The sequence below is a fragment of the Parasteatoda tepidariorum genome, chromosome 11 (assembly GCF_982258835.1).
Source record: "Parasteatoda tepidariorum strain Cologne lab strain chromosome 11, Ptep-v5.0, whole genome shotgun sequence".
Classification (NCBI taxonomy): Eukaryota; Metazoa; Arthropoda; class Arachnida; order Araneae; family Theridiidae; genus Parasteatoda; species Parasteatoda tepidariorum.
The window spans coordinates 71,581,195-71,608,491 of record NC_141765.1 but is presented as its reverse complement, the minus strand read 5'-3'; the positions used below and the strand labels follow the sequence as shown (position 1 = coordinate 71,608,491).

Below are 27,297 nucleotides of genomic sequence, written 5' to 3'. Positions count from 1 at the left end.
TATATATAGATATATATATATATATAGATATATATAGATATATATATATATATAGATATATATATACTTTATTGTTCGCATCCGTCGTTTTTATTCCATGCATGAATTATCATTTGCAATAATTAAGTATGCATAAATTAACATTTTAAATTTTCTCTTTAACCGAACCATGAGAACCATATTATTCCTTCGAACTATTTTATGGACTAATTGTAAGAGAATGTAGAAACTGAAAAAATGAATCATATTTGTTGCAAAATAACAATACTAACTGAAAATAAAGTTGCTAAAACCGTTCAATGGTTCGATTATCATCGACATATAATTAAAATAAGAAAAACACCGGAAATATATATATTTATATATATTATATATATATATATATATATATATATATATTATTTATATATTTTTATATATATATATATATATATATTTTATATATATATATATGAATATATATATATTTTATATATATATATATGAATATATATATATATATATATATATATATATATATATATATATATATATATATATATATATATATATATATATATATATATATATACATATATATATATATATATATATATATATATGAATATATATATATATATATATATATATATATATATATATATATATATATATATATATATATATATATATATATATATATATATATATATATATATATATATATATATATATATATATATATATATATATATATATATATATATATATATATATATATATATATATATATATACTGAAAACATTCCCTCAAAATATTGCATTCTTCAGTACTTTTGAAATATTAGCTTTAAATAAAATAATGACATCTTATGTATCATTCAATTAACAATTATTGTCCTACTCAATATGTTGCAGACCTGATTTATGTATTGCCATTTTTTTTAAAGCTAATTGCAGCATCTTTCTGACCGAAAGTGTAATTGAAACTTTTCTTATACTTAAACACAAAAACTAACAACTCGACATATTAAAACAATTATATAATTTTATATATTAGATACTAATATATAAAATGTGTTACGTAAATATGTAACATGTGTTACATGGGACCTAAATGTTTCCCACTTGAATTTTCTTTATGATTGAAAAAATATGTATGTTTTTTTTTTAATTATTTCACTTTTTTTTTAATCTCATCATCGCTTATAAGCAGAAGGGGGAAAATATGCAAAGCATTACACTTTTTTTAATATAAATATTGCATTCTTTAAATTATTACTATTATTATTATTATTTGGTTTTTACTACTATAATTTTAAGACAAGTTTAAAATCTTGCAAATACTTCGATGCAAGTGAAGAATAAATTAAGTACATATATTTAAATTTCAAACACATAAAATCTCGAAACTTTTAAAATCTTAAAATGTAAAAAGTTTTAAAGTAATATAATATTTTAAAATATCTAAAATCCTAATGTCAGTTTTTGGAAGTAAAAAGCTCTATATCACAAATATTGTATTTTTCTGGAGATTCAGCTGAATAATTCTTTTAAATATTTAACTATAATGCATATATTATTTTATATATTTAATTATGACTGTGTAATAAATTTAATTATAACACTATTGTAATGCATTCTTCGAATTGCTAATTTTTTTTACATTTTAGATTAAGAACATACTGTTTTGTGCCTATGAATAAAATCACACAAAAACTAAAAATCATATTTCGTTACAATAAATATGCGTGCTGACACTTCCAACCTCAATTCATATGGATAAATTATTAAAATATAATGTTTCGAAAATAATTTGATTTCATTTCATTTAAGGTACTTTTCATTAAGTTAACTATTCATCTTCATGTTTACATGATATAACCTACCATGACCCAACATGATATAACCTATGATTTGTAAATATTAGCTCCTGCGAATTGATTCTAAATAATTCAATCAAAAGCTATAAACCATAGATTTGGCATAATTTGTTGGCTCCATTAAAATTTAAACGTTCTAAGTTCAATGATATTTTTTTTATTCTATTGAAGTTTAGTCGAGACATACAGAAAAGCAAGTTGTAATTCGGGATAAATTTAGAATTTATTTTTGTTCGCACCAAAGTAAGATACTTGGAGGATGGAACTGTGCCAAGATGAGTCTTCACTATCAAAAATTCTCTCGAGGAGGCAAAATACCTAAACTCATTTAAAATTGAGTTTCACAAACTTTTTATATCCCGATGATGTATAAATCTTTCTCAAGGAATTTTTTAACTTTTATGAATTCCTTGGTAGTTTTTGTGAAACTGAACGAAACATTTGACAGAGACTTTTAATGTTCTTTTTACTGTGGGGGCTTCTAGAAAAAGGAATCACTTAAGACCCAGATAAATTTTTGCATAAGTTATGGAAAGAAATTGGTACGATTTTTTTCTTTTGGAATTTTATTATTTTGAGCGATTTTTTTTTCATTAATTTATTTCCCTTTTAAATTTAATATTATTATTAAATTTTTATAAATAATGAATCGATGAATTAGGACGAAAGTAAAAACTCTTCGTTCATGAAAAATAGTGAAAAAAATCGTCTTGAAATACTTAACTATATCTAATTTTCTATGATTTTTATTTTTATTACTAGTTGAATTATGTCGGGCCTCTGAAGATATGGAGATCATTGCTTTTAGTAACTTAATTTGCATCTTCACTATATAAGAAAGGTTTCTCAAAATTGAGCAAAAATGTATCAAATTAGCTCCGAAATAATAATAGTCGAATTTGAAAACCCCATGAACTCCTTATTGAGCATAGTGACATGCTCAAAACAGCATATACTCATTTTTGAGCTACATGCCTAGTCTCAAAAAGGATACATCTGTATTCATTTTGAGTAAGTTATAGTTTAAAGGAGAATGGACATAGTTTCAGAAATACGTATATGTTGTTTTGATCACACGGCACTATATTCACATATGAGTACATGGGGTTTCGACTATATTCGTTTCGACTATATTCGTTTAGGCTATTTTCGACTATATTCGTTTGGAAGCTATTTTGACACATTTCTTCTCAATTTTGAGAAAATCTTTTTTTGAAATGTAATACGATTGAAACAGAAAAGAAGCTTTTCTAATTTTTTCAAAATTAAAAAGTAAAAAAGATAATTTACATTTTTATAATTATTAAAAAGATATTTTTTTAATTGCCTTAGGAGTTCTAGGAATATGCTCTGATATATTCACAGGATTTTTTCCCTATCTATTGCATAATACTTATATAAAGAGATAATTATGCTATCATTCTTTTAATTTAACACATTAACTCGATACGTAATTTTACAATATCCTTGTGTTAATTGATACTTATTGTCATGAAATCAACTGAAAATTGTTAAAAATTGCAATTAGCAAACTTTTTATTTTAGTTAAAAATTAAAAAAAGTCAGAACATTTCGGGATTAGGATGCGAAGTATGAAAAATTAACCAAATTCAATTGAAATAGATGCAGAAATATGAATAACTATAAGTCACACTTATAAAAAATTCAAAAGAATGCTAATAATAATAATGATAAACACCGCTGCTTCTATGAAAGCAAAAAGATGAGTTTTATTTAATGGACCTAATTGAAGTATTTATCTGAAAACAATGCTAAAAAATTCAACCTTTAGGGAAAGTGTGGCTTACCCCCAAATGTGTCTCACCCCCAAGCTCTTCGATTGTGGGTAAATTATGCGAGATAAAAAGAAATTACTTTCTTTTAATCGTTATAAATAAAATATTTGCTTACTAAAAATTAAACAAACTTAAATAACTAAATAAGTAAACCTAACTGTAAAATTAAGCGGCAAACGAATAATATAGGATCTGCAGATGATACCGGCACGGAGGATTTTTAAATGTTGCTGGCGTAATGTTTATTAAATAATCTCTCTCTGTGTCGAATTTTGCGATGACAATCTTATGGTAATCTTTGTAAAATTTCTTCAAGTAATTCTTTGAAAGAAATTATCTCTTTTAGTTTTTCCAGTTTCAGAGTGATCTAAAATTTTAAATACAGATCCTCTGGCGGCGGCACTACTTTTTTAATTAAGGCAGGACACAAAAGAGGCAAATCTATTTTTGACAGTCTCATTTTGTTCTACTAGTAATCGATTAGTTACTTCATTTTCATTATAGCATTATCATGCCCTCCTTGTAATTCAATTTGCACACGTATAGCATGATAAAAAAAAACATAGAAATATTGAGAAATACTGCGGCAACTGTATGGTAAAGGTATGAAATTGTTTATGGGGAAAAAATACCACAACCTACGGCACATGAAAGATCTGTGGCAAAAATTTGCCATTGTCAACTGGAAAATCTGTATGGGTAAAACGTACCATATGCAAAACCCCATAAGGATATCCTATGAGTATATTTTATAGCAGAGAGAGGACGTGCTTTTCTAAAGGGATAAGCTTAATATTGATTTTTGAGAAAATAGTTATATATATATATCAATTTCCAAAAATTATTTTATTGCAAAATATTTAAATTAAGAATGGAAACGTTTCTGATATTATAAACGTCCTTGGGAGTAACAAAACTGTAGTATTTATTTAAGAGATCGATCTAATGAATAAGATTTTAATTACATTGAATTTATTTTATGAGATAATATACATGATTCGTTGATAGACAGTTTATTACAAAATACAGGGACAATCAGAAATATTTTTTTTTAAGCATAGCTTTTCTAAATATATTTTTTTTATTCACGTTAAATTCACAGAAATTTTTGAAGCATAGATTCATGATGTTTCTTAACTGAAATATTTTTCATTTTCATGAGTTATTATGAGTTATTTTATTTCTTAATTCCATATTATGTCTTAAAAAATAAATATTATGAAGAATACATGAATCAAAACTTAGAACGTGCTTTACAATACTAGAATTGTTGATTTAAAATTTGGAAAAAAATAGCTTTATTTTAAATAAATTTTTGATTTAAAACATGATTCTTTAAAAAAAAACACATTAAATTCATGTTTTACAACATACTGGTAGTTAATTTATGAAAATATATAATTAAAGAGCATTTAAACAATACAAATGGGGATCAATTAAAACTTTTTACAAACCAAAGATAAAGATTCTTAGATATAGTTATAATTATGTTAAAAATTTCATTCATGGAATGAGTAAAGACTAACAATTTTCTCCAATGTAATTTGATCAACGAGACAGGAAAGAATAGATTAATAATACAAATCAATAAATGTACTGAAGTGATTACTTAAACTTAACTGATTACTTAAGAAATAAAATGCCACAAAAAAAAAAAAAAAAATATATATATATATATATATATATATATATATATATATATATATATATATATATATATATATATATATATATATATATATCAAAGAAAAAATGATCAAAGATTCAAAGAAACCATGTTGATCGAGAGTTTAAAGAAGTGATTCACTGAAATGCCAAATTTGAAATTCGGGCGCAGAAATATATTCATACTGTAAATATATAGATTTTAAAAATTATGAGAAAATCCATAGCAATAACTGCCGAAAGCACGATTGATAAGATCATATAAACTTATCATTGAATCATCACGAATCGAGGAGTTCGAAAAATGCTTACTGAAAAGCGAGAATCAAATTTCACGTGTCGTTACAACATTGTCTTAAAGAAAAATCGGGATTTTAAAAACAATATGGTCATCTGTTGTAATATTTACTGGAAAAAAAACTGTTGACGAGACCACTCTACTACGTAAAAATTTATAGTAATAACTCTTTAAAAAGTAATCGACTAGACAATCTGAATATTTATTAAATTATTAAATTATACGTACATAGATTAAATTATATGTCTAATATAATGAAAATAAAATTATAATTAATATTATATATGATTATATAATAATAAAAATTATAAATTAAAATTTTATATTATATTTTATTATATATATAATATAATATATTATTAAATAGTACATTATAAAATTGTATATTATAATAATAATTTGTTAATAAGCAAATCTTTCATCAGAAAATGTCGTTCAGAGCCAAGTCATTGACCTAAGAAGAACATAGTCTTTTTTTATTTTAAATTTCTGGATTTTTTTTACATAAATATAAGAAAAATAAACAAAGATAAGATGCCGTAACTCTTTTAAATAACATTCTATTATTAGTAAAAGAGAATAGAAGAAATGGAGGTCCTTTCAGAAATTGGTTATTTTTAGTCAAGCAAAATTTGCATCAACGAAACTAAGCTTTGGAAGTTAAAGTTTTTTCCTTTTTCATTTTTACTACACATGTATTTTTCATTTAATTCACATTACTAAGAACCTTTAGAGCTGAATGATAATTGTAAAATTCTAAATTAGATCCAATATATCTTAAGAAAAGGTAAGTATTACATCCTTTATTCTGATTAAAATTAAATTAGAATAACCTTTTGTTATAAACAAACTTAGATTTATCAATGAAAAGCAATTTAAGTTAACTGAAATAATGATTTTAAATTTGTCATTATTAGTTTTTCAGGAAGCAATAATAACCAATAAAATAAATGGTTAGCTAATAATTTCAGCATATTTCAGGATATAATATTTTAAAATAATTACAAATAATATTTCCGTCACCTTATTATTTGACAGTGTTTCCTTTTGTGAACATTTTTCTAATTTGTCTTGATAATAATAATAATAAATAACAGTAACAATGAATCTGGAAAAAAAAGATAATTCTAATAATCATAAATCTGAACAATCGGATGAAGAAAAATTAATTTCATAAATATAATAAAATGATCTACCTTGCTTCAAATCGATTAAAACTTATCGATCTAAAACTTATCACCAAAATCAGATTTATTAATAATTTTCAATAATAAAATGTGCATCAACTATGCAAATATTGCAAAGTAAACAGTTATGATAAGGTTATATTTGTTTCCTTTTGGAACATTTTTCTAATCTGTCTTGATAATCGTAATAATAAATAACGCTAACCATAAATCTGAAACAGTAATAATAATAATAATAATAATAAATGCGAAATAATAATAAAAATACTGCAGAAAGATACTAAATCTGAAATAATAATAAAATAATATTAATAATAAATCTGAAATAATAATAATAATAAATCTGAAATAATAATAAAATAATAATATATCTGAAATAATAATAAAATAATAATAAATCTGAAATAATAATAAATCTGAAATAATAATAAAATAATAATAAATCTGAAATAATAATAAAATAATAATATATCTGAAATAATAATAAAATAATAATAAATCTGAAATAATAATAAAATAATAATAAAATAATAATAAATCTGAAATAATAATAAAATAATAATAAAATAATAATAAATCTGAAATAATAATAAAATAATAATAAAATAATAATAAATCTGAAATAATAATAAAATAATAATAAATCTGAAATAATAATAAAATAATAATAAATCTGAAATAATAATAAAATAATAATAAATCTGAAATAATAATAAAATAAAATAATAATAATAATAATAAATCTGAAATGATAATAATAATAATAAAATAATAATAATAATAAATCGGAAATGATAATAATAATAATAAAATAATAATAATAATAAATCGGAAATGATAATAATAATAATAAAATAATAATAATAATAAATTGGAAATGATAATAATAATAATAAAATAATAATAATAATAAATTGGAAATGATAATAATAATAATTCTGATAATCATAAATCTGAATAATCTGATAATAATAATTCTGATAATCATAAATCTGAATAATCTGATAATCATAAATCTGAATAATCTGATAAAGAAAAGTTTATTTCATAATTATAATAAAATGATCTACCTTTCTTTAAATCGATTACTTAATTTACCCAAAACTTATCACCAAAATCGAAATTTATTAATAATTTTTAATAATAAAATGTGCATCAACTATGTAAATATTGCAAAGTAAACAGCTATGATAAGATTATATGTGTTTCATTTCAATAAAAAAATTCATAAAAAATAAGTTGACTTTAATTTAAATCTTAAATTCCGATACTTTTTACAATTTAATGAAATGAATATCATAGTCACATCTTACTTTCTGAAAGATAGAAATAAATTTTTATAGCCTAATTCATCAAAACTAAAACTTTTAAATTGTATAAACGTGAAAATACTATGCATTATTTAGAGTTAGACTTAATAGAGCAATTTATTTAATTACTTATATCTTCCTTTCGGGAAAATGTGGAAAATTAGTAAATAAAAGTATAAGATTTTAATAATAATTTTTCTTCAGCTTTTCCTTACATTAAACTAATCTTAGTTTAATCATAAGTATATTCACTTAAAAAATTAAGCTACGATTAAATTAACTTTTCCGTTTACTCTTAATAAATATTCAAGTAAACAACATTCGCTGTTATCTTGCACATTCTTTCATAATTATTTTTCACCTTGAAAAGCTTCAATTCCATAATTTTTTTTCTCGGTCTTCCTATAAACTTGAAGATTCTGAAAATTATAAAGAATTAAAATAGATTATAGAACCAGTGCCAAGTTTACGTTTTTTCATTACCATCTGGCAACATGAGAGAAATTTTCATGGTTGCTTACTAATTTCATCATTCCACATAAATATCAACCAATTTTTTCATACTCTCTAATATGAGTCAACATTTTTAGAGCATTCATGATTATAACTCATGGATGGGTGTTAAACCAAAATTTTAATATGTGTAGATAATTTAGTAGCTTAGTTTGTGTCCAATAATTTAGTTTATATATAAAAATGCTCTATAAAAGAATCCTTTGAACAACGCCTTTTTTCGAACAAGTAGGACTTATTTCACAAGTCATAAATTGATCAACAAAACCCGATAATTGCTTTTATAAATAAATCATGAATTTTGATGTTGAGTTAGTCAAAGAAAATATATACTCCATTTAAAGATTCAAGAAAAAGTATTTATGGACCTCTATGTTGATTTTATTTCTTTATTCCCCTATATTCATTTTTTTGGGGTACTTTGCACCAAAAAATTATTACTTAACATATAAATTATACAACATATAAAAAATATTACATCATATTATACAACATGCACATAAGAAAATGTTAGTTTGCAAATTCAGACTAAAAATCTGAAATCATTTGGATGGATGAATCAGAAGTACAAAACTCATCAAGTGAGCTGAAACCATCTAGTAAGTGAAGTCATTCAGCGCTATTGGAATAACTATGACTTCATAATTTTGGACAAACTAACCAATATATAATGCCCTGGTTTTACCAATATATAATGCCCTGGCGACATCTAATCGGTGGTTATTTCGAGGGGTATGTTTGAAGGCAATTCAGTACTGGCAGCATTACCTCGTTTCAAGGTTCGCTTTTATTCGACAAGCAAATTATGTGAGTACCAAACAACGATAGATTTTTATTATAACAATACCAGTTTTGTTACTTTTATATCATGTATATATTTAAATCAGATATGATGGATCGAATTAAGAACTTGGATTCTTAGTTCGCACTTTTTTTCAAGCAAATGTAAAAATTTAAGAAAATCGTTTAAACATTTTATGAAATCTGGTGATAAATAAAAGGAATACTTTTCAACGTTTTGAGTGAACATTTCTTATTTATTGAAATAGTTCTTCCTATTAATTTCAGTCGGCTTGATCTGGCTCGAGTTTGGTCGAGTCACGATTTGGAATTTGTTAAGTAGTTGGTTTCTCCATGTCGAGATAATAACAGTTGACATTTTAGATTGTCGGAATTTTAGTTCCCTCAGGAGCACGCTCTTGTATGACGGTTCACCCAGATCTCCGAGCTGGACCTGAGCATTCTTTTGTCCTTCTTACGATGGTCCTGTTTTGCGAGTTCCTGACTTTCACTTAATAATTGACCTTGTGGGTGAAAACTATTTTATTTACTTTAAAACTCTGGTTATCATTTATAGGTTTTAGCTTTTTGAATATCTCTTATTATTTTTGTTACGTTTTCTCATTTATTAATTTTGTTGAACATCTTTATTTCGAATAAAAGAACTAGTAAGAGCTTTTTGTCTTGATTCGATTGCTACCCCGTTGTGAGAAGAAACCATCCGCGTGATCGCCGTGCGTGGAGACCCATGTCCCTGGAAAAGAGGATCCTGGAAGTTGAGGGGCATACTGGTACCCCAACACATTGCTTTGACTCATGCTTCAGGTAAACGGGAGCTAATCTCGAATATCATTTGTTGACTAAGATCAAGGTCAGGGTAACTTACTGGCCACTTCGTTAAGGGTGGGGGCTGCTTCAGGAGTGACTTTTGGGCGTATAGCTATTAGTCAGCAATGGTGTTTAAGTAGCAAATTCATCTCTGTTACTTGCATCCCCTATGTTGGACTCTGTGGTGGGTAGCAGTATAAGTGTGACAATTTTCTTTATAAAAATAAATGAAATTTCCTCTTGTTTACCACTTACAGATGACGGCAGATTATTTGTGGATGATTTTCGCATCTTTTGTAGAACTACACATTATGCACACCATTGAACGCCAACTCCAATATGCAGTGAATACAATTTTACAGTGGGCAGATTTGAATGGTTTTACTTTTTCTCAGACAAAAACATCATGTGTACACTTTTGTCACAAGGAATGTATCCATCCTAATCCCGAAATATTTCTGAACAATTCCCTCATTCCCATTACAAACGAAATTAAATTTTTAGGACTGATTTTAAACTCAAAACTGACATTTAAAATCATATTTATTACTTAAAGAAAACATGTATGACAAAGTTAAATCTGCTTAAAGTTTAATCAAATTGTTCATGGAGGGCTGACACAAATTCCATGCTTAAAATTTAGAGAAATATCATCCAATCAAAACTGGATTATGGTTCTGTAGTTTATAGATCTGCCAGACCATCTCCACTAAAATATTTAGACATAATTCATAACATCGGCATACGTATAGCTACGGGTGCTTTTCGCACTTCACTTATAAAAATTTTAGAAATATTAAATAATGAATCATCGCTCATTGTCCAACGAACGAAGTTAGCTTTAAATTATTACTTTTATCTAACGAATCATCCTGATCATCCCATATTCGGCGAGGTTTTTGCACCAGACTATGAAGTCCATTTTAACAATAAACCCTCCTGTACTCCGATTTTTGGATTAAGGATGTAAAAGCTGTTATTTGTTTTAAATATAAAGGATTTTAATATTTACCAACTTACTCTTTGGAGTATCGCATATTTTAATACAATTGATATATTTAAGAATGATACTAAACAACAAACATCAGCTCATATTTATCTAAGAATGTTTAATTTACATAGAATATAATATCAGGATTTTAATCCAATTTTTACAGACAGCTCAAATACAAATAATCATACTGCCATAAGATACTATTCCAGAGAAACTCAGCCTTGAATGTTCAGTTTTCACTAGTGTTTCTCACACAATTCTCAAAAACACATAAGAAATGGCTCATCTATACTGACTCAAAAAGTGCATGGCAGCAATAATGAACATCATTCCTAAGACCCCATTCTATCATAAACGATATTAATCATACTTAGGAAATTCTACACAATTTGGGTTTTACTATTCTGTTATCTTGAATTCTTGGTCACTCTGGTATTCTGGGCAACGAAAGTGCAGACGAATTTTTTAAAGTCACCCGAAACCTTTCAAATAAAACACCAACTTATTCTAAAATTGAAAACACAATCTGTCTTAAGTTACTATCAAAATAGCAGAAAATTAAAATGAAGAAACACGTAACAAATTACACAGTCTTAAATCTATAATATTTCTGCGATTAACACTGCCTAAAAAACTGCAGAAATTTTAAATCGTTTGCGCATTAGTCACATGCGTAATAACGCACGAGCATTTTCTACTTGGCGAACCTGCACCAGACTGCTCTAGCTATAATAAGCCTTTAACTGTGAAACACATTCTAACTCAGTGACACAAATTTAAATATAAAAGACAACCCTATTTTGACTGACAGTACCCTAATCAACATTTACTCATTGGTGATAAAACTCATGACAATCTTTTCGTTTACTTGAAAGACATTGGATTTTATAATTTAATTTAGTATAGACACAAAAAATTGCAAAATAAACCAAGGGACTTGATTGTAAAATCCATGGACCTGTAATTTGTACCAAGTTTATGATTCGGTATAGTCATTTTCGTCTCTTGCGCTAGAATTACAAATTAACTAAGAAGCCGAATTTTGATAATCATAAATTTGATCTGACAAGATTTTACCCGTTTAAAATTCTTTTGGGTTTTGACATGGTTGCGTTATTTACTTTCGTCCCTGTCGTGATTTTGGCTATCGAATTTTAGTTAGTCTTTTCAGATATGGCATGTTCTATTTTGTCTCTTCTTTTAAAAGAAAAGCGAAAACATTATCTTAATAAATATTAATTGGTTTTTATTATAATACTTAATATACAGTCTTACATTTTTATAATTTTTAATAAATAAAAAAAAGAAATTTCGTTATGAAAGTAAAGATAATTAAAAGCAAGAGTAAAATTTGACAAGAGTAAAATATAGCATTTTGAATGCTTAGTGTCTTGCAGTATACAACATAATTATTAATAACTTTTCCGTGTATTAAAAAGGAAAAATTACGCCAATGGTAAACAATTTCATACTATAAATTTTTTTTAAAATTTAAAATTACACTTTTTAATTAAATTTTTCAATTACATAAAATTAATGTAAACAAATGAAGGTTAAAGCCTAAGATAAAAAAAAAATTGGGCTCACTTTCTCTCAAGAATATGTTCAAACATCTAGTTTTGGTAAAATAAATTTATTTTGCATAGAAATTTTGAGAGTAAAGAGTATGTATACAACTATAAAATATATATGTCCATCATAAACTAAATTTTTATGACAAAAAGTTATTATTAATAATTATTATTAAAAATTATTATTAAAAGAATAAATAAAAATTATTGTTTTGCAATAAGAATTTTTTTTAAAAATCGTTGAGTTAAAATCTTTAAAAAAAAATTTATTGCGATGACTTATGAAAATTTATGTAAAAAAATTACCCCTCAAAAGTTTGTCTAATTTATCTAAACATATGTTCTAGTACAGTGAAGTATTACATTTTATTGAGGTTAGATTTACTTTACATTTACGTTATATTATATACTTCAAGTATATATATAGTATCTGGCTCATTATATCCGGTTTTACCTTTGCCTATAAACTCTAAACTTATTGAAATTTTCTTTTCAGTTTATTCATAAAGGCTCCATGCATATTTTTCTACTAAGGCCATGAGATCCTATTTAGCCTTCTACAGAAAAATTTTCAATGGTCTTGATTTATGATAATATTTTTTAAAAAATATTCAGCTTCTAAATCTATAATATACAATAAAACTTTTCACAGAAAGTTTTTAACAATCTAGATCTGTAATAATAATTCAATATATTTCCTAATACTAAATCAAAAAGATCTACAGTTTGAAACCAGAAGTTTATATATCATAATAATATCATAATTCATAAGTATTCACTTACCAGCACTATAACTTGTTCCTACAAAAAACACGATAGTAATATAAAGAAAATGTATCATGTTGTAAAATCTGTCTTTCATAGTAATCACAAGAATTAAATCCAAAATTAAAAGTTTAAAACATTTGTTTCCTGTGAAACGACTGTTTCAACAGCAATCCATTGGTAAATTATCATATCACAAGTCAAAAGCTTCTGATCATAATAGAAACAAATCGTGAAGTTCAAATAATTAAAAAAATATTTATGATATTAAATACTTAATTCTTTTATTTACATTTACAATAATTTAAAAAATAAATTAAACTAGGAGAAAATAATCCATTGAGCATTATTAAAAACTATTGATTTCAAACATTTTTCGTAGTTGAGTAGTGTAAAATTTGACTCAGTTTCTTTTCAACTCAATCCGAGTTCTTTCATGAAACAAGGGATTCTGGCATAGAGCCGGAAATGAGGAATGAGATCGTTGGCAAAATCACAAACTCACTGAACACATCGCCATCTGAGTGCTCAGACATTCAGAATGCTTCCGAAATTCGTTGAGAAACTCGAATATTCATCTTATGCACATTGAGAATTTTGGAAAAGCACCCTTTTAATTAAAAAAAAATACCGCAACACTCATTCAAATAATAACGTAATGTTCAATATTCTAATTTTTTTCGTTTCGAAATATGTCATAGATTTTGGATAAAAATAAGTATACACGTTACACTATAAGGATTTTTTAATTGATGAGATCCGAGAAATTAAATTTTCACAATTTTAAATCATTAAATTTTTATAGTTTAAAAAAAAACTATACGGTTTATTCTCTGTCAAATGGTGAAAAAATTATGTTTTTATACCAATAAGAAAGTGAGATACGAGTTCATTTTTTTTCCATGATAAATTTCAAGGGATGCTAAATTTGAATTAATTTCTTTTTATCTTAAAATGGTTAAAAAAAAAGTTAAATAATTTCACAATTTTATCAAATATTTATTTCAAAAACAATGAAAGTTATCTACTTTAAATTTGAAATATGATATTTTAGATAACATCATAGAAAGTTCATCCTCGCTGACAATTCTTTCTGTTTTAATTATTAGTACTCAGAAAAATTTAAATATCCAATGTCACTTTCTTTAAAAAAAATCGTGGTAATAACGTGGAATGTAGTCAAATCAATCGAAGACAAGAAATTGTACCTCCAACTAACACCTAAGGGCAATTTAGGAGAATATGAGGAGTAAATTTTAATATTAAGCCAGTTTTAAAAAAATCCCACTAGTCAAAAAAAATTTTAAAAATTCTCAAATTGTCCATTTTAATGTTACTTTGATGTGTACAGTGGAAATTGTGTGTTTCGGACTAAAAAAAACTATTTTAAAAATGTTTTTAAGCATTTTTAGACATATATGACACCCATATTTTATATGAAACCAGTTTTAAAAAATTCCCGATATTCAAAAATATGTAAAAAAAATTCACAAATTGTCCATTTTAATGTTTCTTTGAAATATAGACTGGCAATTGCGTTGCTTTATTTTTGGGATTAAATAAAGCTATATTAGAATTTTTTTTTAATTATTTGTAGACATATCTGGACATTTTCAGAGAATATGATGTTTATATTTTAATAGGAACCAGTTTATATTTTGTTAAGAAATTCTCTAACTGTCTATTTTATTGCATATTTTAAGACGTGTATGGGTATTTTGCAAGAATATGACACCCATATTTTTAAAAGAAACCAGTTTTTAAAGAATAACGCTTTTCAAAATATTTTAAAACTTCGAAGTGTCTGTTCTAGTGTTTTTTCATTATGTACGCTGGAAATAGGGCATTTTGGAAATAGAGTATTTTAGAGAATACTATTTTAAAAAAATAATCTTGAAATAGTATTTCTAGTTATTCATGGGCAATTAATGAGAGTATGATGAGTAAATATTATCATGAAACCAGTTTTGAAAGAATCCCGCTATTGAAAAAAAAAAAATTCTAAATTTACGAAATGTCTATTTTATAGTTACTTTGATACATACTTTAAAAATTGCGTATTCGGGATTAAATCAAGAACTTTAAAAATTTTCTTTAAGTGTTTTTAGACATAAACGTGTACTTTCAGAGAAAATGTCGCACATATTTTAATTTTAAACCAGTTTTATAAGATCCCTGATATTTGTAAAATATTTTTTGATAAAGGAAAAACTGCCCATTATAATGTTACATATTTTAATGTTATCGAGATAAACATATGGTAAGACCAATAGTAGTGTATGTTCTAGAGCAGGCGTTGCCGAACTTTTTTGATCATTGACCCCTACATAATTTTTCGAAATCTCCATCGACCCCCAAGTAATTTTCTGTTAATTAAAATAAATTCTATCAGATACTGTGTTTGTACATTTATTTTATGATTTTGCACATTTATTAAAGTAATAGTACATAGTGTAACAATAGTTTTATGAAAAATATATTAATGTTGAAATATAAATACCTTAATATTTATGAAATAATAAGTAAGTATAAGTAAGTATAAATAATAAGTAAAGTAACTACGGATTTATTGCCTCTTAATCAATGACATGGGTGTGCCTGGTATTTTTTTTAAATTTCTTTTTTGTTGCAAGGTTTGTTATATTGGGTTCAAAATTGGTCAATTTTAATCTTAAATCCCCTCGAAACTCCACATTTAATTTATTTCTGTTCTTAGTTAAGATTGAATTTACGTGACTGAAACCGGCTTCAACCATATAGGAACTTGGAAATGCTATCATAAATGGCTCAGCTATTTCGTAAAGTTTTACATATTTTTGCATTCTATTTATATTTGTCCAAAATGTGCTTATAGTTAAATTTTTAAAAAGAGTCTTTGCCTCAAATCTCCATAATAATTCAGCAAGCTCATCTTGCAGGTTGATGTCCACGTTTTCAATTTGAGCAGAAAATGGCACAATAATTCAATCAGGGATGTCAATGTTTTCCAAATCAACAAAACGCAGTTTAAAATCGTCGCTCAATTTTTGAAGATTACCTGTATATATTTCTAAGTCTTCTTCTTTTATTTCTAATTGTCACATATCTGAAAAATACTGATAATCCTTCGACCAATCAACCCTTCCGGTTCGGATCGACCTCCATTCGACCCCCTGGCTCAGATCGACCCCCGCTTACGTTAAATAGACCCCAGGGGGTCTATATAGACCACTTTGGCGACCTCTGTTCTAGAGGGAATATGAAAGTGTTATTTCATTGGTATTTAATAAACAAAGCTGGTGGTCATCTAGTATTTTCTCTATTTGATTACTGGACTGCCCCATGGAATATTATGTCTGTTGAAATCCCCTATCAATGTAGCACATGGATATTGTTTTATGAGCAATTCTACAAATAAACGCCAATTAGGCGGCCAGAAAAAAAATTTTTTTTTTGGGGGGGGGACACTATTTCTACATGAATTTTCTTCTTTTTTACACCCTAAAAAGGCAAGAAAAAGTCGTGAACATGAAATTTTTTCTTTGTGACGTACTTTAAATGTGACATACTCTTTCTGACATACTCAGATAAATCTGAGTCATTTATTCAGATAAAATGATTTTTACATAAATACAATATTATTATAATGTCTCCCTAAGATGTATTTATAGAGATTTCATACTATAAGATTATATTTTAGTACAAAAAACAAAAAATTTAATCAAAGTTCGTAAATTGAAAGAAATCGGGAAAAATTTAAAATTGGTATTTTGACATTAAAAGTATGTCACAAAGAAAAAATTTCCTGTTCAATATTTTTTCTTGCTTTTTTAGGGTGCAAGAAAGAGGAAAATTCATGTGGAAATAGCGTGCCCCCCACCCCTGAAAAAAAGCAATTCTACAAATAAAACCAATTTTTATACTAAAATATAATCTTATAGTATGAATTCTCTATAAATACATTTTAGAGAGACATTATAATAATATTATATTTATGTAAAAATCGTTTTATCTGAATAAATGGCTCAGATTTATCTGAGTATGTCAGAAAGAGTATGTCACATTTAAAGTATGTCACAAAGAAAAAATTTCATGTTCACGATTTTTTCTTGCCTTTTTAGGGTGTAAAAAAGAAGAAAATTCATGTAGAAATAGTGTGCCCCCCTCCCCCCCCCAAAAAAAAAAATTTTTTTTTTTCTTTGGCCGCCTAATTCGCGTTTATTTGTAGAATTGCTCATATGCTTGTCGTTATATGCTTATATTATATGCTTATTAATGTGGATTGACATTGTGACAGCCGAAGAATATCGAATGCATTTTTAGCATTATTGTACGGTGTCCATAAGCAGAGTGTTTCAAATTTTGTTTCAATTTATTTTACAAAAATTCATTTTATTGCTGAAATCTATGAAAAAAGAAATGCATTTAATTTTAAACAAAAATGAGTTATAATTATTGAAAAACCTAACAAGCAAAAAGTAAATAGCCTTTCCAGCAGCGTGACTCATCAAAGAGAGGGTTTTTCAGGGTTTAACCCTTCCTCCCCCCTAAGAATTGCAAGCAAGGCTTTTTTTCAAGGTTTTTGTAAATTATCAATTTGATTATCTGGAATTTATTTATATCGAAAGAAAACTGATCTTGAGACTAATGTTTATTTAAGTAGGGAAGTTAAGTATTATTTTTCATTAAGTAAAGAATCTCTAAGCAGAATCTAATATTATAATATAAAATATTATCAGAGCAGTTTCAATAGGCTTTTTCTTTTCTTTGAACCCATTTCATTTTTCAGAAAGCGAATCCACTATGTGGGAGGGAGGCAAACTATTTTGAAAACAAAACAACTCTAAAGGAAGGGAATTAAGCAGAATTGATACAGCTGCCCATTGTCCATTACATTATTCATCAGTTTCTTTCATTAAGTGAAATGCAACTTCGTGCATTTTTCATGTGGTGAAACATGCTTTTATTAAATTTTAGTCCGCAATATTAGATTAATATAATTAGAATTCATTTCTATGCAATGTAAATGGAAGAAAATAATTGAATTACTTTATTTCATTATTCTGCCTTTATAATAATGTCTAATTATAAAATTAGCATAAAAGAGGAGGGGAAATATTTCTGACATAACATCGTTTTTTACAAGAAAAAAAGTAACGCTCAAAATGAGATTAAAAATACTGATAGTCAGAGAAAACAGGCAAAAATTTTGGATTTCTTTTAATGGCATTTAAATTTAAAAAAAGATTTTAGAAAATACTTAGATAAATTATGAGAAGAATGATTAAAAAATGAATTTAGTGGAGCATTCGAGAAAAATCAAAATTGGTGCAACGGTAAATATGTTTTTAGCAGGGCCCATTAATAAAAAGCTATTAAGAACTTTTTAAAAATATTATTTGTGCCCTAGTTTTCGTCATTTTATTAGCTATTCAAATCATTAATAAGTTGAAATAAATTTGGCATTGGAAGAACTAAGTCCCGCACTGATAAACAATGATATTATTCCTGCAGATTTCAAACGAACAACTTTTTTTTGGATTAATTTTCAAATAATGCCAAATTCATAAAAGTTACTACAGAAAATCATTATTAATAACGGCAGAAAATAGGGATGAAAATAATATCCCAGAAAAGATTTTATGATTTAGATGAAAATATTACGGATGAACTCATTTTGTGGCATCTTGTGATAAAAAAAGGTCGAAAATTTGCACTAACTTTCAACTTTTGCACTTTCGAAAATTTGTACTTGTGTTAATTTTATTTCTTGCGTATTTCACGATATCTCAAGAACTTTTTAAACGATTTGAAAAATTTTCGCACACAATTATAAAATTCATTTATTCAATGATTAGCAAAAAAAAAAATTTTAATAATTATTTATTATTTATTATTATTTCAATTAAGAATAGTAGAAAAAGTTTTGAATTTTAAGATATACACGTTTTTATATTATTTCAAAGAACGTTTTTCATATGGTAAAATTCACGCGAAATTGATTGAATAGTTCCTTAGATATTTAGTTTTAAAGAAGTCGTAGAGTTAAAATTTGATTTCTCGGATACTTTTTGATCAATTCGGTTCAAGTTTTATATAAAATCAAATTCCTTAAAACATAAAATTAAAATATGTAAAATGATTTAAAAAATTATACATCTTACTATTCATATTTTTTTCGACCATTATTAAAAATAATTAAATTAAATAATTATTGAAACGATTATTTCATGGAATTATGTTTGGATAAACGAATTTTATAATTGTGTGCAAAAAATTTTAGATTCGCTTAAGAAGTTCCCGAGATATGGCGATATACTCAAAAAGTAAAATTAATATTAAGGGGTTCAAATTTTCGATCGCTCTCCTGATCAAACTATTGAGACCATATTTTCCAGGCTGCTACGACTTAAAATATTGTCTGCACTAATTAATTAGCATACTTGAGGCCATCCCCATGAACCTTTAAGTTTGAGTCCTAGTAAGTGGAAAACCCGATCATTAGGTCAAAATTAATTCAAGGCGTTCCATATTGTGAAGAAGTTACATTTTCTGAAGAGAATGGTCTGAATCCACTTCCTCGAAAGACCGAGGAAAATGAACTAAATTGAAAGTATGGTATTTTTTTTTTTACTTTTACTCAATCCATATGTTTTGTATTTTAGCCATGTATATTAATAAAAAAAATATTCGTTGCGCAATGAATTTAATTTATTAATGTAAAATAACTATTAGTTTAAAGAATTTATTTTTATATTTACTACAATAATATTACTTAAAATATTTCAGTGAAACTAAGATTATCAATTTGAACCCCCCCCCCCCTCCTAGAATGATCTTCTGGGGGTGTGCCACTGCTTTCTAGATTATTTTTATAAGACGATAAATATTGCAAGCTTAAAATCTCTCTTGCAGTATTTCTTTTCTTCATCATTCCTTTGCAGCTTCTCCTTTCTTGAAATTCTGACGCATGCGCAGTTTTTGCTTAAATGGATAGATGGGGAGGGGAGAGCGGGAGACTCAAGCTAGAAACAGGAACGCCAAATGATTAAAAAATAATTACATCTTTTCGCTTTACTTTTGCATGCAGTAGGTTATTCCTGTTGGTTAGAATTCGATACAAATTTACTTTAATAATCGTGAGATAATCATGATATTTCAAAAATAGTATGACACATAATGTTCTTTTTATAATCATCTTATAAGTGTTATGGTTAGTTGCTATTTAGTCTGCTGTTTTTTACCAAACATAAATGTACAGTGAGCCAAAAAACGGACCACTCTGGACAACTTTTGATCTAATATCCGGATCTTCATGGTATAGGATTCTATGGTTTAAATGGTTTGAGGAAGTGACCTCAAATATGCTAATTTTTTAATTACGTATAGTTTTCATCCTCACACCTGTGTTTGACACCCTCCCTCCCAATCGCTCAAAAGGATTTGCTGGGCAGGGCATAGGATTAAGTGTAAAATTATGGTCACTTGGCGTGCTAATGACCACGTAAAAGTTCCACCAATGTGGAAATCGCAACTTGGCGGTACGTAACGTAAAAATATACCCTTTATTTCTTAAACGAATTGACTACGCATGCTCGTGAAATCGAAACTGCGAAATGATGAAGAAAAAATGAAGATCAAGATGTTTTGTGTGGAGACTGTAATGTTGGAAACTGTCCTTGTAAAAAATTCATTACACTTTGACAGAAAATTCGTTTAAGTACCTAAGACAAAAAAAAAAAAAAATTGTGGGTAATTACATTTAACAATAACAAAAAGCGTAGTAAAAAAATTCTAAAGTTTTAAATGCAGTTATTAAAATAACAGGTTCTATACCAGCAAATTTTTTTAAGTGTTCTAAAAAACAACTTTTGATTATAAAATTCATTCATTTTCATGATGTTTTAAATATTAAATTCAAATTTCTTTGGATCTGAAATAACATTTTTAAACGAAATTTTTGATACTTCAAAAAATATGATGACCATACCTAAAAAATTGGTATTTCAAATTAATTATAAATAGGAATAGTACTTTATTAAAGCAGTTTATTTATTATAAAATGAAGAAAAAAATATATTAATTTAGTTTTCGTGCGTGTACTTTGTATGAGAACTCCACTTTTGCTATCATATTGAAACAAAGTTTAAAGTTGAAACAAAGTGTAAATCAAAAAAGTGTTGCGTTTTGTGAAAATAAAAAATGTTTAATAGATATATTAGATGGTAATTAAGAAGTGCAAATCAATAGTTTGTTCGATCTGCTAGGCTTATTAAAAGCTTGCACTTCAGAAACCAAACCTATGACATTATAAATGGTTGTTTACATTTCTTTCCGGAATACAGGGTTGCCACAGAAAAAATGAACAAAATAGTTGCTTTTAGTAGCCTAAAACATAAAAACAGTTGCCTAAATAAGAACAAAATTTTTTCACTAATATTAGTAAAATTTTATTAAATGACCTAGTTGTCATATAACATGATCCATTTTGTCAGGTAGGTTTCAGATATGATGATTCTTCTACAAGCGTTAGCAATACATTTTTATATGAAAAATTTAGTATATTTAAGGAAAATTAAATATTGTAATTACTAGAATTCCATCAAAAGATACTTTATTTAAAAAAACGTACTTTTTCTAAATAATTTTCCCTTTTATCAATAATTGATTTAGCAAATATATATAAATATGTGAAAAGTGATTATTCAAATTCAAAAATCACACATCCTACAATCGTTTTAAAAATTGGGTTTTTTAAAATCCTGCAGAATTTCGTAGCAATAACCATTGAAAAGGCGATCGAGATACAAAATAGACTTGCAATGGAATCTGTGCAAATTGAGGGCATTAAAAAGTGATAACTCAAATTTGCAATTCGAAATTTTTAATTTTTTTTATTTTTTTAAGAAAAAAATCATTGTGTTCTGGATTATCAACCCAATTTATGCTAAAAAAAAACATTAGGAGAGCAGAAAAGTCTCTCAATAGTCTCTTTTTCTTGAAAGTAGTTGCTTTACTAACCTTTTCAGGCAAAAAAAGTTGCCCTAGTTGCCTCAGGTTGAAAATAGTTGGAAATAGTCGCTTTTTAGTCACCTGTGGCAACCCGGAATAGTCTTTATTGGTAAATCCATAAAATTCAACTATGTAGTTAAAAAATTTTAAATAAGTGTAGAGAAACAGAAATTCAAGGACCGCAGCAATTAACAATATAAAAACTTATTATGTCTTTATTAAGTTCTCTTATGACATTATATTTAGAGTATTTTACACGATTATGAAATATGGTCAAAGAGGAATTTTTTGTTTCTGTAGAATGATTCCTTGATGGTTATGTGATATTTTTCAGACAACTGGACCTGGAATTACCTTTTAATTTTTCTAAAATACTGTTTTTCTAAAATACTGTTTTTTCTGAAATAATATTTTATAATTTTATATTTTTGTACCTAAACATACATTCAAGGCATAAGCCTGGCTGACATATATGTTACATAGAAAAACCATTTAAAGTTACTTAAACCCTGAAGATGAAGAAAAAAAATTTTTTTTTCTAGCAACCAATAAAGGATACATAATAATGAAAATAACTGATTTATAAAGTAAATTTTTTATGCGTCTTTCTTCTTTTATTTTATTAATTTTTCAATACTAAAATTTGGGGTTACCTTTTTTTGATATACTTTCATATTTAAACTGTGAATTCTAATATAAAGAGTTTCTAAAAGCTTTCTTCAATCACAAATTTGCAGTTTTATACGTAACAAAGATGCTAAATATTTATTAAAAGCATCATTTAGGAATATTCTTTGCTTGTTGCTCAACAAATATTAATTAATTAAAATTGAACACAGTTTAAATATCGATATTATGGAACTAAGTGTCATATTGACTATTTAAAGGGATATATATGTACCGGAGAAATTTACTTGATATTAGTAAATTTTGACTATGAGTTGGCCGTGAAAAATAGCATCACGGCAAGTGATGTTAAATGTGGTTAACCTATACGAATTCTGCTCCAGGCTTGCACCGACCTGCTGACAATGCTGACGTAAAATATCCTCAGTGGTAGAGGATCATGGGTTAGAGTTCTCTTGCCGTCAGACTAACCGTGAGTGTTTTTCGAGTTTTTCTACTCCATAAAACGCAAATGTTAGTTTCATCAAAAAGTTTTTCACGAAAGTTAGTTTGATCCAGGAGCTCTCTTGTTTTGTGTTAGGCTCAAAATTCTAGGTTACGGAATTGAACATTAGTAGGCGTAAATCCAAAATTGAGTCGGCTGTACAATGACGGTTATAAAATAAAATAAGTTATGTTTAGATTAAAGTGAAAGCAAAAACAATTCTGATACAGTTAACTTACCCATATTGAGGCAATCACCTTGTTATTTTCACTGATTCATAAGTATAACTCAAGTAAACAGAACTCATTAGATAAGTTCAAAATGAAGAATAAAACAAAGAAAAATAATAGACATATGAAGAAGAAAAAAAGGGGGGGGGGGGAAATAATAAGTAAAAAAGTAACAAACAACAGTATATATATATATATATATATATATATATATATATATATATATATATATATATATATATATATATATATATATATATATATATATATACTGTTGCTTGTTACTTTTATCCTATACTATATATATATATATATATATATATATATATATGTATATATATATATAGAAAAAAAAAGGATGAAATTTTATTTAAAAAACCGGAAAAAAAGATATAATCTTTTCTTCAGCCCACACGATTATATCTGCAAAACAGAGTGCTTTCTGATTAAAAACTACCTTCACTATTGTATTAATATATTTTGCTTTGGCTTTATTGATACAATATCAGAAAGCACTCTGTTTTGCGGATATAATCGTGTGGGCTGAAGAAAAGATTATATCTTTTTTTTCCGGTTTTTTAAATAAAATTTCATCCTTTTTTTTCTTTTTATATATATATAAACTGTTGTTTGATATTTTTTTACTTATTATTTCCCCCCCCCCTTTTTTTTTCATGTGTCTATTATTTTTCTTTGTTTCATTCTTCATTTTGAACTTATATATATATATATATATATATATATATATATATATATATATATATTTATTATTCTTTTTTTGGAAATACGAATTCACTTTAGAAAACAAATAATGTTTTTAAAAGTAAATACCGTTTTTAAAAAATAATTAAATATTTCAAAAAACGAGGAAAAATAAATAATAAATAAATAATAATAAATTTTAAAAAATAAATAATATTCATAAAAATAAGAATTTCCTTCAAAAATAACAATATTGAAAATTACATCTCTAAAAAGAAAAATCAATATTTTTGAAAATAAGAATTTCCTTTAAGAAATAAGTAATGATTTTAAAAACTTAATAAGATTTTTGAAAATAAGAATTTTTTGAAAAATATGAATATTGTTATTTAAAATAAGAATTTCCTTTAAAAAGAATACGCATGTTTTTAAAACAAGAAATTCTTATCATTTCGTAAAAAAACTAACATTTATTTTTTTAAAATAAATATTGTTTTTAAAAATAACATTTAAAGAAAAATATGTATAAGCTTTTTCATTGTTGAAAATGTAATTCTGCTAGTTTTTGCTGTTTCAAACATCCATAATCTTGTAATCGCTTTTTCCTAAAAGCCTTCCATAGTTCAAAGTTGAATGGTTTATAACTAAAAATTTATTAAAAACGATATTTTAAGTTACGAAATCGACACAAAAACATACTTCTCTGTATAAACATGCCTGTTTGATCAACAGATTTGGACTTTTGAACCCCAAAATAAAGAAGATACCAGCAATTTGGGAAATATAGTCCCTATTGTTTGGTTAGGAGAGCGATTCAAAGTTTGGCCTTTAACTATTAATTTTACTATGCGTATTTCATCATATCTCGAAAACTTTTTAAGCAAATTGAAATATTTTTGCACACAATTATGAAATTCGTTTATCCACAGCTCCAATTCCATACAAAAAATAAATTTTAGTAAATGTTTATTATTTTACTTAATAATAGTCGAAAAAATTTGGAATTTTAAGGTTCACAATTTTTTACGTCATTTTAAAGTATGTAATTCAGCATGGCAAAATACAAAATTTCAGCGAAATGGATTTGTTCCTCTGAAATCAAATTTTAAAGAAGTTGTATATTTAAAATTAAATTTCTCAGAACACCGATTTCCCTCTAATTGTCTATTTTGCCTTGTAAAATTACATACTTTGAAATGATGTGAAAAATTGTGTACATTAAAATTCAAAAACTGTTAGACTATTATTTAATAAAATAACAAAAAATAATAAATATTTCGAATTCGAATATCTTAAAAATTTAAAAAGTTCCAAGCAGTTTTCAATGTACTTTCTAAAATAAAATAAAAAATGCTTTTATTGGAGATGATCCCAACAATGCCGGTGTCCGTTTTACTAAATCTTGTTTAATAGCACAAATTAAAATTTCTGGAAAGCCCCATATATCATTTTGAGTTTTCTTTTAAAAAGTACGAAAACTACTTAGAAAATTGCTTGAAACTTCTTAAATTTGCATGATATTCAAATCGGACTTTTTTTTTATAAGTTGGTTTAATACACTACAAAATTAGGAGGAAAAAAAATTTTTTTTTTTCCCCGCGCATGCGCAGTATAAAATAACTACTTCAATTATTCATATCTTGCATAGTTTTAAACACTTTTTTCTGAAATTTTAAAGCAATAATTTTGTAATTATTTCTAAAATTGCTCTAAAAGTTATATTTAATTTTACTGAATATTTTTAAAGTTATAGCTAAAGACAAAAAAAATTAGTTTTTTTTATAAAAATGTGCATATTTCCTTAAATATCTAAACTAAGTTTATGAAATTTTGTGCAATTATCGCATATAATAAACATTACAAGTATTAAACGTTACCAAAATAATTGTTACAAGTTACAAATTCATTCCTACATTCTTTGGCATAGGGTGTTCAAAAACACTATTTTCCGTTTGTAATTTAATAAAGGTGCCTCTAAAAGCATTGAACTTCAAGAGAAATCGCATGATCTAAACAATTCTGAAGTTAAAAATTGATTCTCTAATTATTTCTAGAGAAATATGAAAAAATTTATTAGTACAGAAGTGTTTACATTATTTTGCCCAACCCCTGTATACATATATATCAAACGACAAAAAAAAATTCGAGTATTTTATCTATACATATATTTTATTTTATAAACATCGTAAAACAGCCCACCCAATTTTTGGGTTTACAACTAATGATGTTCAACTCCGTTGCCTTGTAACTCCTGGATCAAGTATTTGCAGAAATTTGCCTTCGTGGAGGACTTTTTGATGGAACTAACCCGTATTTGCGTTAAATGGGGAGGAAGACCACAAGAACCTCCCAGGGTTAGCTTGACGGCAAAGGGGCTCTAACCCATGATCCGTCTACCACTGAGGATATTTCACGTCAGTACTGTGGTCGGTGCTAGCCGGATCCGGACAAAATAATAATAATGAAAGGAGAAAGCAAGAAATAAAGCTCCCTCAAGCACATTCAAAGCGTGAAACTCATATTTAAAGACATTAACTCATGATAAAAAGAGAAGATTATCAAGATTTAACCTTTCCATGGCCAAGTTCTTGTATTATAGATATTTTTATCCTCAATACTACAAGAAATATTGTCAGTTTGACAATGATTTATATGTGTTTAAATATTGAGTGGTACTTTATTGCCTATCTTATT

At 26.1% G+C, this 27,297-nt stretch overlaps 1 protein-coding gene across 1 annotated transcript in view; it reads right to left on the bottom strand.

Annotated features, from left to right (window-relative positions):
- The window catches only part of LOC107455477 (complement component receptor 1-like protein), a 45,103-nt gene extending 31,008 nt beyond the window's left edge, over nucleotides 1–14,095 (bottom strand). The window contains exon 1 of the mRNA XM_016073059.5: nucleotides 13,588–14,095. Within this exon, the coding sequence (XP_015928545.2) occupies nucleotides 13,588–13,666 (79 nt within the window). The 5' untranslated portion in view covers nucleotides 13,667–14,095. The remainder of the gene's footprint in view (nucleotides 1–13,587) is intronic.
- Between the last annotated feature and the right edge of the window lie 13,202 nt (nucleotides 14,096–27,297).